A 15343-nucleotide genomic window follows, 5' to 3' on the forward strand; every position below is an offset into this window, starting at 1 on the left:
AAGTTTTCTCAATGTAAGAAGTGCAAGCAATGTTTTGTAATTTGTTTGAGTAAGAAAAATGATTATTATCTGTCACAGTCAATGTCCTGGAGAGGATTTGTTTATTTCTCTTTTCTAGACGAGCACTTTTAAACCTTTATACAATGACTTACCCATTCCTGAATGATTTCAAATCAGTATAAGACTTAAATCATTGTCTTGTTTCTAATCACGAATGACATATTCTGTATATTCTATTTTCCTGTAATGGGAAACTGAGTCATTCCTTATGGACATTAGTTCTCAGTATATCTACGGTATTGCTAATATGGCCTACTATAGAACTTCTAGCATAAACAAACAAGCATGCATATAAACAAACAACAACAAAAACAACCTAATGAGTTATCTAAAAGCTAGATATAAGGCCTTTACACACTGGGGGGATGACGAATAAACGACACAAAAATGTGAAATACTCTTTTTTGCTTTTATTGTGAAAGGTAAGAACAGAAGGAGTGAATCTGGTCTTTGCTGCCTTTGTCAAGGTTGAAAGGAGTAATAAAGTTTGCCGTCTTGGTTTCGGAATACAGAGCCTCTGTGTTGTCCTTAGAAATACAAGTACAACTCAACCCGTTCCGCACAACATGATTGATTGATGTCTTTATTTGCGGTGCGAAAGCTCAGAAAAATTGCCATAGTTACGGAAAGAAATTACAACGCTTTTTCACCGTGTAATATTCACGTTCTGTGTGAAAGTACTTGTGACAACATATATTGATATGCGAATTAATTGAAAAAAAACAAAATGCCGGTGTTAATGTTTAATGTATTGTAACAACATAGCCATTTGTCTTTGTTATTCTGTCTCCATCCAGAATGTACAACTTGTCCATAAGTCCTTACTACATGTCCGAGGACGGCGTCGACAGCCCATTCATCTGCTCGGCTCCCCGCGAGAACGGGATGCTGCGCTGCACCAGCGTGCCGCCATACGAAGAGGGCGGGGTCGATTGCTCGTTGGACGCTCCCCCCCAAAGTTCAGCTCTGATCGGAATGGGCGGGGCCAGCGTTAACGGCTGCGTTAACTGGAACCAGTACTATAACATGTGTCGCCCCGGGGACCTCAACCCTCACAAGGGAGCTGTCAACTTTGACAATATCGGCTACGCCTGGATAGCCATATTCCAGGTAAGAAGGGGTGGATGTGGATGTGGAAGCAAAAACATGGAGACTAGACTGTTTATTATTGTTTACGTGAGAGATTTTATTTTAAAGAGCAACTTAACACCAGGCTGAAAAAGCAGTGTTTTGGTGCACTGTGGTTGAAGCCTATTTCACCCAACCACACCCAGCAAAAATGTTCTCTGTTGCACCTGTAACCACACCTAATAGTGATGTCATGGCATCCTGGAGTACACCTGTACATCACTGCAGCCAGGTGAGAAGTTAAAACACAGCAAGTTTTTCCGGCGGTGTTAAGTTGCTCTTGAAGATTTCAGTTTTATATTTTGTTCGTGAGCTTTAATTCATCATTTCCGTCAGCAAAGACACTGTAGCTTGGCACACCTGAAAATTTTTTTGTAACGCTTTTTAGCCAACTATACAGTAAGATAACTAGCAGACTCACTCACGCTAGTTAGTTACAGTGCAACTAATTCTTTTTTTAAAACATACCTTATTAAAATGTTATTTCTCATCTCATTTATAATCATGTATAGTCATCTCACTGAGAAAACAGGAAGCTCACAATATCACTCTCAATTTACTAACTTTTTCAGTGAGCCACTTTTGTTTGTTTCTTTATTTACACATATAAAAAAAAATATAATACAATTTGTCAGGGAATGTGAAGGAGAATTACCTAAAATCCCTCCAGGGGCTTTAAAAGTGGCATTATCCAGACAGCATACTGTATTACAGGAAATAATTCGTAAAAAACAGAGACACGGTTTAGCATAGTGCTTGACAACAATGCATCCCATAAACACCCACCTGTTACACAAGTATAATGGATCAATCATAAGACACACAGTCTCGCACACACACACATCAAGAACACTCATTCATAATACACGAGAGTATACACAAACACTATCATTATCAGACTAATAGCACATATACTTGTGTAATTTGGCTTAGAGATTTCACAAGACAAGGAAATAAAGGAGAAAATAAACACAGCTAATGAATAAAACAGCAACAAAATACATTTGGTTACATTCATGCAGAAAGTTGTGCAAAACAAGTCAACTCTAATAAAAAGTATAGTTTGTGACTCCTGTTTTTAGCAGAACAAAATATAGCTGACTAGATTGTGAGCTTGCGGTTAAGAGTTTTCATGGTTCGTGCACACTTCATTGGACTTTAAGCCCAGTGGGAAGCAAAATGAGTTCCTTCTGCATGAATTAACTGCTGTGAATTGAAGGTTTTAACAACAAGACAGTGATGGCAAGTGCTATTCTTTTGCACGCACAAAACCAGCCATCAGTCAAAAACAAACAAACAAAAGTCACCCTTTTAGACATTCCTCTGCTCAGTCCATCAGAGGGCATGCATCATGACCCGAAAACTATTTCCCCTTCACACGCTGGTTGTGAAAATGTCTTTTTTCCCTCTTGCTGATTCCAGCTCCCCAGGGAGACCGTGACAGGCTTTTCCTTATCACAGGCTTTGTGCCAACGCTGTCTGTGCTGTTGTGATATGAATTCCCCTGTAATAGATCTGTCCAGGAGCCGCTGATAGATCTGTCTCGGTGTCTAATAGACTTTGACTCGCACAACATGACTTTCTCAGAGAGAGTCTTACCTTCAAATTACCTCAAAACAGCACAAATACTGAAGACACACACAAACACACACAGACACACACAGACAGACGCAGACAGACATACTAATCCTTGGTAGGTACTCACAACTTTCCAGAGTGTGTGGGGTCTCAGCTCACAGTTCGAGGCTTTAAAGATTGAATTTTTTTGATTTTCTTTTTTCTTTTGTGATGGATTAGTAGCATCACTTTGAGTGTTAGTTGAGCTGAGATTAGTTTTTTGAGACAGGTATTTGATGTGTGTGTGTGTATTTCACAATCTGAAATAAGTGTTTAAGTGGTAGATGCAAATGATGATTGGAAAAGTTGGACGCAGTAGTCGCCACATACTGATCTATCTCTGCAGTCAGGAGGTGCTGCTACATGCACACTCAGATGTAGTGGTGTAACATGACGAGAAGGAGCTTGGCTTTTATGGTATGTGTGTTTAAAATGTGTAAAATTAGCAAAAAATTGCATGTAAATTATAACGCATACAACATGAAGTGGGAAATTCCTCTACAATTTGAGAAAAGTCTGGAAAAACATTTAAATTAGATATTATTTGTCAATAAAGAAAACATTTAAATTAATAATACAGACTATTTTTTGACAAGTGGATGGAAATAAGAATAAAATCAGCGGGTAAAATTGAGCGATAATGAGCCAGAAAAATAAGAGTGATTGAGATACCGACACAGCGAGAGAAAGATAGAAAGTATGGTGAAATAAAGGAGAGAAGGCTCTATTGAATACTAAATGAGTTGCTTGGCTTGTTATCCTAGTCTACAGCCTTATTCCCTGTGTCTGTAAATATATAGAACATGAATTATACATTTCTCAGCGTACGCTTTTGAAAACATTTCAGCCCATGGTTCCAAATTGAGTTAATTCAGTGTTACCCTGGGACTCCAGCAGAGAACAACAAGCTGTTAACAAGTCACGTTGGATATTACCCATCACAACCAAGCCTGTGGCTGGATTAGGCCCAATTTAGTGTGTGTTGATAACATTTGATTTTATAGGAGGATGTCAATCAAACACAGACCTGACCCATGGTATAAGAACCGGGTAATGGACTGACCTCTGTCAACACTGTAAGGAGAAAATAGTGGGAAATAAGAGGTGGAGTGGAGATGAGGTAGAAAGGATGATGAGGAGAGCGAAGGCAACTTGGGGTTATCAGGCCATTGTTTCTATCAACCTACAGGTTAATGACTATTGATCGGGTACACACATTACTGTAGACACACACACATTTGTTCGACCAGATTGTAGAGTTCAAGAATAGTGTATTGGTTAAGTCCTTCAGCTGAGAACTTGCTCTCTGCTCCCATTGTATGTCATCAGCATGAATTACAGGACTCGATGCTTTGGTAGCTATCTCTGATCTTCACGGTGTGTCAGGGGGAGCGGAGGATATGGATGGCCGGGGAGGTCAGTGTGTGTGATTTGTTAAGGTTATCACGCTCGGCTCCTCTCTTAAATCAAACTAACGTTAGCTGAGAATCTTCTCTTTCCTGCGATGCATATCATTGACTTCTACAACATGGCTTGACACAAAGAGGAAGATTTATAGTAACATGTTGCTCGAGAGTTGATGGTCCTTTCTTCCATGTTGATAATGGAAGATGTACTTTTATTGCTGATGTCCAATTCTTGATGAATGAGGGACACTCTGTTACGGTCAAATTGGTTTTACATGGCCTGGCTAGACTTGATAGATGGTTTGTTTGGTTTTCTTGCTTTCCACTCGTTATGTTAAAGGGGACATATAATGTAAAACTCACTGTTTCAGTGCTTGTTAACATACATTTTGGTGTTCAAAATGTGAAATAAGACAACTCAGTCAGTTTTTTGTGGGCTGTCTAGATCAGAAAACATGTGATTCAACAAGCCATTCAGATTTGGCTCCCCATCCTATATGTCACATGCAGGCTCATTACAATATATCGCCCACAGCTTGAGAACTACCTTTGCAAAGGTGCAGCATTTTTTTCTTGCAAGCCAATCAGAGCAGACAGGGCTTTTTTTGGGAGGGGGGTCTTAAAGAGACAGGTGCTAAAACGGGGCGTTTCAGACAGAGGGTGAATAGAGTGCTACAGGAATGAGTCCTAAAACCTGCAAATGATTTAGCATTTTAGCACTTACGGTTCCCTCATCTGGAAGTCAGTGGGTTTTTTGAATGGGTTTTTAGTTAGATGCCTGAAATAAGGTCTTGTGGTTAACACAAGCTTGAGAGATTTTAACATTTTGTTCTACCTTATAAAATACGTCAGTAAATATCCCGTTTTGTGAATTTTGAAGCCTTTATGTGTCTTAAAAAAAGCGGTTGCTAACAAGGGGCTAAATGACACTACAAACCATCATCATGCCGACTCGTCCTCCTTTACAGCCTCGTTGTGTATACTCAATTTCATGCGACCGTGATGTAGTTGGTTTATAGCCTAACGTCAGCTTTTTACTTCTGGTGATTGCATTCACACTTCAAAAATCATAAAAGTGGTGTTCATTTGTGGAGATTATCTTGCTGAACAAAACATGTAAGCATCATAAACGTTTGTTCGCCACAGAGTTTATTTTCTGTAATAATCCAAAACCCAATGGAAAGAATCCCATTGGCTTTTTGTCGAGTGAACCCAGGGTGATGCTAACTTCCTGGTTGCCCTACAAAAAATGTGTCATCCCTGCACCACTCTATACAGGTATATTCAGACACACAGTATGAGAAAAATAATGTGCTTTTTGAACATGTAAACATGTTCCAATAGAAACCCAAAATACAAGTATGAACCTGGAAATGAGCACGATATATCCCCTTTAACTACCAGATTATTAGTTCGATTGACTAAATATATGTTCGGTCAGATGTTTGTGTCTCTATAGAATACAACAATACACAGTGATTACATTTTACAGGTGTATTTTAGCTCAGGAATGGGAATCCTCTGCTCTTTTGTTAATCTGCTGCAAGGAGAGCACTCAAGCAGAGAGCGGATTAGTCGCCTCTGTGTCTACGGCTGTGTGTATAATATGCATCGTATGGTGTCTGTTTATGACAGCTTTGTGTATGATTCTTTAGAATACACTGGTATGCACGCACGTCCCTGTTGGCATTGTGTGTTTGGACATTCGTCGAGTGTACGTTGGCTCATCCCCGTTGTTGCGTGTGCTGTGGCACTTCGTTCTGTAATGTGTGATGCTAGCTGCTGAGGTGTAAACGTTGAGGTGTGAGTGTATTATCGGCTTGGCTGAGCTGAGCCGCCGCTTTCAGGTCTCAGCACCTCAACTGCTCATTAGCATAGCGGCTGCATGAGAGAGCTGCGTCAGTCCCTTGGCACACACACACACACACACACACACACATAAGAGGTTGTAGGGACACCACAGGCTTTCTTCTGAGGAATAGCCATTAAAAACAGAATTGGAAATGCACTGCATCTGACTGCTGTGTACTCTGAGCGTCTGTGTGTGTGTATGTATGCGTGGGCGGGTGTGTTTGTCATATGTTTTTGAAGAAAAAGCAATGTGAAGGAATGTTTTTCTACTTTCCGTGTTCATTATAAAACAATGTGTGTCTGTCTCTGTGTCTTTTTTTTTTGTCCCCACCACTAGGTCATCACACTGGAAGGATGGGTAGATATCATGTACTATGTCATGGACGCTCACTCCTTCTACAATTTTATATATTTTATACTGCTCATTATCGTAAGTATCTCCTCGTATCTATTTCTGTTTTTAGTTAACAACCTTTTTCTGATATTTGAATGTGTTACTAGGACCCAAAATAGCAGCGAAATTAATTAAAAGCGACACTTTTGATTGGGTCCCAAATATCTGGCCCAGATCTAGCCACATGGACCGACATGGGTCTTGATTGAAACTGAACCAAAGCAAAAACCACTCCAAGATTTAATGAGCCTCACTGTGTAATCCTGACTTGCTATAGTTTTCTAAAATAACTTTTGTGGAGTGATCAGCCATCTGTAGAGCCACAGGATCTGTACGCCATTATATATTTAAATCTACTATTTTGCGACAAAGCCACTCGGCACTATCTGAAATGCACATTTCTTTAATCCTTCTCCTCTTTATGCAGCTCCGCACCGTCTGCAGCTCAAAAAAAACATGCATATGTATAACGTGTTGCTGCCGAAAGATATTTTTGTGTACTTGTATTTCAAGTCCTGCTTTGGAGAAACTCAAAATAACCTTTCTAAAGCAAAAGCGCCAGACTCTGCTGGGAGCACAACTCCCCTCTGTTGAACCTGGCAGACTTCTTATCGTGTTTAATTTCATTTTATCGCGCTGTTGTCGGGGGTTTTCAAAGATCTCAGCTTTAGCTGTATTTTACAGTGCTGTATGAGCTCGCTGCCTAACTGTCGTTTGATGTAAAAGTGTTTATTATTCATTCAGAGAGAGAGAGAGGGAGGGAAAAAATGTGTGTGAGAGAAGAAGGGCTGAAAGAAAAACAAAAGTCATTCATATAGAAAGTGGGTGAGACAGAAATTAAGATAAATGAAAATGTCAGAGAAAGGAATTAAAAAAAAGAAAGATCGAGAAAGTGCTCATCTAATTTTTTAGTAACATACAGTAATGGCCTGTTAAAAAGACATTACTTTAAAGACATGATAGTTATTTCTAACTTCCTGTCATCAGAGCGTGATTTAAATTACAAGATTTCTAAGCAATGATAAAAAAAAACAAAGGCAGTTTTATCATCTCAGATCCGGCCAAATTTCTGGTTCTGAATAATACATAAGCTCTAATCTGGCTTCTTGTTGACACAGTGTTTTATTACACTTTTAACACTTTGAGGAAGGATGCAGTCAACAGTGAAATAAAATATTGATGGAGTAGTTTAACAGCAAGAGGAAATGTTTCACACATACTGTATATAACAGCACTTTTTTCAGTAGCTTTGTAGGATGAACGTTAACACAACTGCTCCTATATCATTATCATCCTCTACCTCCTCGACCAGGTGGGCTCTTTCTTCATGATCAACTTGTGCCTCGTGGTCATCGCCACCCAGTTCTCCGAGACAAAGCAAAGGGAGAACGCCCTGATGAGGGAGCAGCGCGCTCGCTACATGTCCAACGACTCCACGCTCGCCAGCTACAGCGAGCCGGGCTCGTGCTACGAGGAGATGCTACGCTACATCAGCCACCTTTATCGCAAGTTCACACGCAGACTGCAGAGGATATACTCTGGATGGCACAGGTTAGATATTGGCTGGTATTGTTTATTTTCTATCTGCAGGAATATCCAGATTTTTTTACCAAGGGCTGCAATGTCACTTCACAGACAGAAAGTTTTTACCTATTTGTGCCCACAACTGAAATTTTTGATTTCCTTTGGTGGAAGTGTTCTCTGGGCTAGGCTAAGCACAAATGTGAAAAACCTTTAAAATCGGTTAAACCGTTTGGCTGAAAATTTAGTTTTTGTAATCATACTATATATAGGATTTGGGCACATGGACTACTGTTATTGCTTTAGACTCCATTATATTTTAGGAACAATTTTAAGAAAATGGTTTTATCCCAGAAACTACAAGGTGCACAATCAAGTATTTGGTATCTATGAACTCATAACGAGTTGAATATCAAAGATATGCACACATATGCAGTGTAAAAAAATATTTCATATGGAATTGAAAACATTTAACAAACACACTGTGAGCAAATTTCCTAATTTTTCAAAAATCCTGACTTTGACTATAAATAAAAGTGTGATTTTTCATGTGATCTAAAAAAGTCAAACTTGTTACTGTACTGTTAGATACTTGCTCAAAGTATGTCCTTACCAAATGTCAAGATTTTTGAGCAATCAAAACAAATATTGTGGCATTTTTCCTTACATACTAAAAATAGTCTTTGAGCACAACTGGGTTAAATTATTTGAAAAGAATAAGGGTAAGTGTTCAGTAATCATCCAAGGGGGAGTAATGTGTCATAAAACCAACCCCACCAGTGCCTGAGACATTAAACGTTAAGGACCTGTGCTGGACTCGTGCATGCATGTAAAGTTTCTGTGATATTACAGGGATGACTGTCAGAAAATATAAGGAAAAAAAATCCCTTCATTGAAATTCTAATCACACTTTTCCCCCAGGTTAAATTAATCACAGCTTTTCCCAAGCGGTTCATAGTCGTTGCTGGTCCTCCTGTGTCTATTTGCAACACTCTATGAGTCATTTGGGGCACCTAAAATGTGTTTTGTTACAAGCATTTAATAATTGTGTCCGTGAGCTTTGGTAATTTTGCACCTCACAGAATTCCATTATGCATAGCGCCGGAAATTGTTGAGAGCCGCGTCCCTGGAGATGCGTTCAGATACAAACACACACACGGAGAATGACTTTCTATAAACCTGTTAATGATACTTTCTCTATCCATGTTCAGTTATTTATTATTATTATTAATGTCTCCTGTCTTTTGACCAGTAAAAGGCGTAAAAAGGTGAATCCTAACGGCGGTGGCGGAGGCAGTAACGGCGGGGGCAACGGACACGGCCACGGCTCCAGCAGGGGCTGCGGAGGCTTGGGCCCGGGTAGCGCGCTGTGGCTGAGACCGATCCACAACCTCCTGCAGCACCATCAGCACCAGCACTGTCGCCTCAGCAACGGGGGGCAGCACGCCACCAGCGTGGCGACCGCCGAGCACACGGACGGAGAAGGAGGGGAGGAGCTGGAGATGAAGTCGCTTCCTGTCCGGAGAGGGAGCACAAATGGAAATAGCGCCGGCGACTCGTCCGTGGTCGCCCAGGGCATGGGGGCGTTGCTGGGGCGACTGAACGGGGGGATGAACTATCCGACCATACTGCCGTCGTTCGTGTGCAGCTACAGCAGTAAGACGCCGCCCCCCCACTCCCAGCAGTGTGGCCACAGTCCCGAGCATCACCCAGCAAACCACCCGACGTCTGAACACGCAGAGACGCTGAACAAGCTCTACCAGCTCATGGGACAGCACAGTAAGAGGACACACACACACACACACACACACACACACACACACACACACACACACACACTTCTTGCTTTAAAGGCCATGATGTAGACTAGCAAAACATGGAAGTAGAATCTGTCTCATCACCTGTGGGTTTCTTAAGGGACTTTTCCTAAGTCTAAGTTTGGGTTTACTGGTTACCCTCTGTGACCTGTATAGACCAATTTTTGTCTTTTTTAGGGGGGTACAGGGGTTCTTTAGGGGGAGATAGCAGGTCAGCACTAGATGTCACATAGAAGTGGTGTACATCATCTGAAAGCTGGGAACCTTAAGATGAATTTGAGATGTATCTCACCACTGTGTGACAAGGTCTTCTAGTCATAAATCAGAAATAAACATTAATGAATTAATTAATTGAATCAATTGTGAGAGTGGATAAGGGCTAAGAACACTATGACTAAAGTATATAATGTCCATTCCCATGTTCACTTGGTGCTAAATTTAAAAAAAAATTCCCACTCAAGAGTTGATAAAAATGACCAATAATCCCTCCAAAATTCCACATTAAGACATCAAGACCTTGAGGAACACCATAGAAAACGCCATGCTGTGATTTGGAATCAAAAACGTTTGACTTTTTAAATTTTTCTGCAAGAATTGCATTGTTTGGCGATTGGATGGGGAGCACTTCTGTTGTGTAAACTGCTCATAAACCCCCCTTATTGTCAATCTACCTAGGAAAGCCATCCATCCTCTGAATGCTCTAGGTCTCTAGTTTGTGGCTGTAAAGTTTTATGAGGCTGTGATTATCCTAGAGGTCACCACAGGTCATTTTATACAGTGAGGTCAAGTTTCAATACAATGAAATGGCTACTTTGGGGACTAACATCATCACATATGAATACAGTTGGGCTCATTAGATCCACAGGAGTCTCAGCTTTCCAGTGATACCCAATGTATGCAATTCAAGATTGTTTAGGGACCCCAGTATGCAGAAATATTCAAAACAGCAAAAAATAACACATTTGTACCACATTCAATATACTGCATGTTTTTTTCCCGAAGCTGCATGTGATTATCATAAAGTGGGCATCTCTGTAAAGGGGAGACTCGAGGGTACCCATGTTATTTCACATATCTTGCCATGCCGGTATTTCACCGCAAAAATTTAGCCTACATTTGGAGCTCTAAAACTAACTGAGTCTGCTACAGCCTCTGAAAGACAGTAAAGTCGGTCGGGATCGCCGGCATCTCACGGGTCTCAGAGGCTTGACATTTTCCTGAGCCAGAAAATCACAATTTAGGTTACCGAGTGGAGCCTTAGTCAGCTTCAGGAAGCAGCAACCACCTTGACTCAGTATAATAACCTGAGTCACATAACAACCTACCAAATACGCCTACCTCGTTTTTCTGAGGCTTAATAAACCTGTTGCTCTTCTTGATGGAACAATCATTTTCATATTTCTTTTATTTTATTTATACTTCAATTTTTTCTGTCCTTTAATTCTCCTTCTCAATCTTTACTTGATGCTCTGGATTTCCCTCGGACTCCATTACACTTTGACATTGCACTGTTTTCCTCCTCACTTCTTGCCCTCTCTTTTAGCAGATACTTCTCTGTCCTCTCTCCAAGTTTGACCGAAGGTAGCCTCTGGCTACATCTGCTGTGCACAGCATGTGTCTCAAGCAGCACTTTAGAGAGTCCTGACAGGAAATCCATGTTTCAAGTGCCACAGTCATCAGTGCAGAGAGGTGGATAAAGGGGAGGATTGAGGGAATCAGCAAACGGTGTGTGGGGAGTGGCAAGAACCAGGAGAAGTAGGCAGTGTGAAGTGTCGTAAAGAAAAAACACAGGTATTGTGTTCAATGCTGTTTTGTTGAAAATGTTGAAGTTGAAAGAAGAAATCGATGGAGTTAAGAAGAGAGGTATAAAGTGTGAAAGATTTAGAAGGAAAGGCGAAGAGGGGAGGACATGTAGAGAGAAATAAATGAGATAAATAAAGAGAAAAGAGAGGAGGGAGAAAAAAGGAGGGTTAGCTGGAAGGGCAGAGAGAGAAAAGGACAGAGAGGAGAATACATAGGAAAACAAGAAGCAGCAGACGTATGAAAGACTTTCTGTTCTGTCTTAATGAAGGAAGACTGCTAACAAGCACACACACACACTGTAAACATTCACACACATTTACACACTGCTGGCTGCCAACACTCCAAACATAATTAAGCACACGTAAATTAGTTCCTTGCCGTAGCGAAGAGTTACCGCGTGACACGCGATAAATACGGAAAAGACAGTGACGAGGAAGAGTGCTGAAAAAGGATTAAAACCACCACTAGTGTGTTAAACAGTCAATGCGCCTCTAATCTGCACGCAGTCGATACGACTCCTTTGGAGAGAGATAGTAACATTACTAATGTGTGCTGAAGATCGCACATCTTAAACTGGCTTTAAATGGACGGTGATTTAACGGTTTGCTGAAAGCTAAAATCCAAATGAATTAAGAGTCTCCAGTCACTGTCACTGGACATTTCCGGATGTGTAGTTTCTAAATGTTTGCTTTGTCAGATGACTAAATCTCTGCTAAACCTCGCGATGTAATGGGATTAGAGTTTTGAAAGCTGTTTTTGGTTGAATAGCCCCTTTATACTGTTCTTGTTCTGGAGCGCTCAAATCTAATTTTACTTTTAATGTAATCTAATCTAATGTAATAGAAGGTGATGTGGGGTTTCGGGATGAATTTGAACCAGAGAATTTGTCCCTCGAAGGCATTTGCTAAAGGAATTTGTGAGAATAATAAACAATCTGTCAAGAGTTGGAGTCAAAACAATGATAAATAGACATGGCTATTCATTTATAGCAGCGATATTCAAGAGATTATATAAAACAATGAAATCCGATAACAACTCTCACAAGCCTTCTATATAGCTCGAGGTATTAGCGTTGTTAACAACATAGTGTTCTGTTTAAGCTGCTTTATGAAGAGCTGGTGTTTCCAGAACTCATGTTTAGAGGCGTCGTAGGTCCTTCAGACTGGTTTTAACAGGATGTAGTCAGAGAACAGAGGGTGAGGGGAGTCAGCCAGGAGCTCGTACAGGACAGGACTGTGGGCGAGGGCGAGTTTGCAGCGCCCACTGAGGAAACCAGCTTGTTTTGGCTCTCTACTGAGACAGGACATCCCTTCAGCACTGCATACAACATCTCACTTATAATATAGTCTTACAGCTTTATCATTATACCATAATGTAGGGTTGTCCTCGACCAAATAAATTCTTAGTCGACAAACACTCTATACGATTAATCAATTAGTTGATTTAAATCGACAGATCTGTAAAACCGAGTTTCTCCACAGAGAATCACACAGAAGCACCCCTTTAAATCTTGTGTTTACCAGAGATATGCTCAGAAGTTTCTCTGAAATAAGTAATTCAGCATGAAAAGAAGCTTAAAAACCGACTAATAGACTAAAGAAATCTTAGTCGACTAAGACCAAAACGTCTGATTAGTCGTCTAATCGACTAAAAGGGGGCAGCCCTACCATAATGTCTCACTGCCTTTGTCTCTCTATACAGTTCTGTCTCTCTAAAACACAAAACACTAAAAAACACAAGAGCTTTACCCAGTTGATATCAAACTACATTATGGGAGAAATGAGCTGATGGATACAAATCTTAACTAAGTACGTATACCCAAGTGTGTGATTTCCATCGTTTCAGGTAGATTTTTTTTTGCTAAAGTCTCTCTGAATATTGTGTTCTGACTGTCCAGCCACCATAATTGAAATGAGAAGTTCATAAAGACGTGGATACACTCATTTGGGTCAACTTCAATTATCCAGCACAACATTATCCACACAGCAACGAGCTCAACGGGCAGCAGGGAGTGCTATGTGTACTTTCTTTTGCCCTCTCAGGCTACATACTTACTGCATCTTGAAGGAGGAGTTTTCCAGTTAAAGAACCAGTGTGTAGGATTTAGTGGCATCTCGCGGTGAGGTTGCAGATTGTAACTATCTGAATACCCCTCCGCTCACTCCTCCCTCTCCAAGCGTGCCGTAGACTCTACGGTGGCCTTCAGGTAACGTAAAAACACGAAAAGTTCTCTCTAGAGTGTTTGTTTTGGCCGTTCTGGGCTACTGTAGAAACATGGGGGACTCCATGAAGAGGACCTGCTCCCTATGTAGATGTGAAGGGCTCATTCTGAGCGAACAAAAACACAACGATTATTAGTTTTACGTGATTGTACATTAATGAAAACATAGTTATAAATATTATATTACATTTCTGCCGATAAATCCCCCGAAATTCTACACACTGGTCCTTTAATTCACATTATTTACAGTACATGTTTTCCTAAAAAGACAGTAGGATTGAGCATCAATCAAATACAGTATAATGCAGTAAAGGACAGTTTTGTAGTAAAGATGCAAACATAATCTTGGATGTAATATTGTGATACAATATTAGATTTTAATCTAATAATCATAGAAATATGAAACAATCGCCACCCAAAAAATAGAACTTCAAAATGTGCACTACTGGCTTGGATGAAGCGTGAATTAATTTTCATCACAAAGCAATATTTGCATTCAGTTTCTCACAAAAAGTTTAGAAAAAGTTAACTTCTAACATGTTTGACATTCTCAGTAAAGCTAAAGAGACAACAGGAAGCACATGAGGACAGCTAAGAGAACCCCCTTTTGCAATGTCTGACCGTCTCCACCCGTCTCCCCCTGCAGGTCGCCAGAGGCTGCTGTACCAGCTGGCAGGCGTGGTGCCCAGCCCTCTGCTCCTGGAGCTGCTCAGCTGCCCTCTGTGTGCCCGCAGTCTGGAGACCTTGGAGCTGGAACTGGGAGACCTGGAGGGAGGCAGGGGAGAGGCTGACGGACTGCACGACTTCCCCCAGGTCAGACTGCACGGGGGTGCACTAATGATGATGGTAAACAGCGAGGACGGAGGTTGTGGAAGTGGTGATTTGGCATTAATGACGGTGGTGATGACAGTGGGTGATGACAGTGTTAAAAACAAGGCAATATATTATATTTAAAGTAGGGCTGTCATTCGATTAAATCCGCAATTAATCTCATGATTGTCCATAGTTAATCGCGATTAATAGCAAATGAATCGCACATTTTTTATCTGTTCAAAATGTACCTTAAAGGGAGATTTGTCAAGTATTTAATACTCTTATCAACATGGGAGGGGACAAATATGCTGCTTTATGCAAATGTATGTATATATTTCTTATTGTAAATCCATTAACAACACAAAACAATGACAAATATTATCCAGAAACCCTCACAGGTACTGCATTTAGCATAAAAAATATGCTCAAACCATAACATGGCAAACTGCAGCCCAACAGGCAACAACAGCTGTCAGAGTGTCAGTGTGCTGACTTTGACTATGACTTGCCCCAAACTGCATGTGATTATCATAAAGTGGGCATGTCTGTAAAGGGGAGACTTGTTGGTAACCATAGAAACCCATTTTCATTCACATATCTTGAGGTCAGAGGTCAAGGGACCCCTTTGAAAATGACCATGACAGTTTTTCCTCGCCAAAATTTAGCATAACTTTTGAGCATTATTTAACCTCCTTCGCGACAAACTAGCATG

The 15343-nt window shown here is 40.7% G+C and overlaps 1 protein-coding gene across 9 annotated transcripts in view; it reads left to right on the forward strand.

The window, feature by feature from the left end:
- Nucleotides 1-15343, forward strand: part of cacna1ha (calcium channel, voltage-dependent, T type, alpha 1H subunit a) — a 144800-nt gene that overhangs the window by 83799 nt on the left and 45658 nt on the right. For 8 of the 9 annotated variants that reach the window (XR_005209914.1, XM_037792352.1, XM_037792351.1 and 5 more), the window contains exons 7-11: nt 858-1170; nt 6400-6492; nt 7769-8007; nt 9230-9756; nt 14465-14664. Coding sequence is in view for 8 of the 9 variants with exons in the window: in XM_037792352.1 (XP_037648280.1) it covers nt 858-1170; nt 6400-6492; nt 7769-8007; nt 9230-9756; nt 14465-14664 (1372 nt within the window). In the remaining variant the exon portion in view is untranslated. The remainder of the gene's footprint in view (nt 1-857; nt 1171-6399; nt 6493-7768; nt 8008-9229; nt 9757-14464; nt 14665-15343) is intronic. The other variant, XM_037792355.1, reaches the window with a different exon arrangement.

The sequence above is a fragment of the Sebastes umbrosus genome, chromosome 14, assembly GCF_015220745.1.
Source record: "Sebastes umbrosus isolate fSebUmb1 chromosome 14, fSebUmb1.pri, whole genome shotgun sequence".
Classification (NCBI taxonomy): domain Eukaryota; kingdom Metazoa; phylum Chordata; class Actinopteri; order Perciformes; family Sebastidae; genus Sebastes; species Sebastes umbrosus.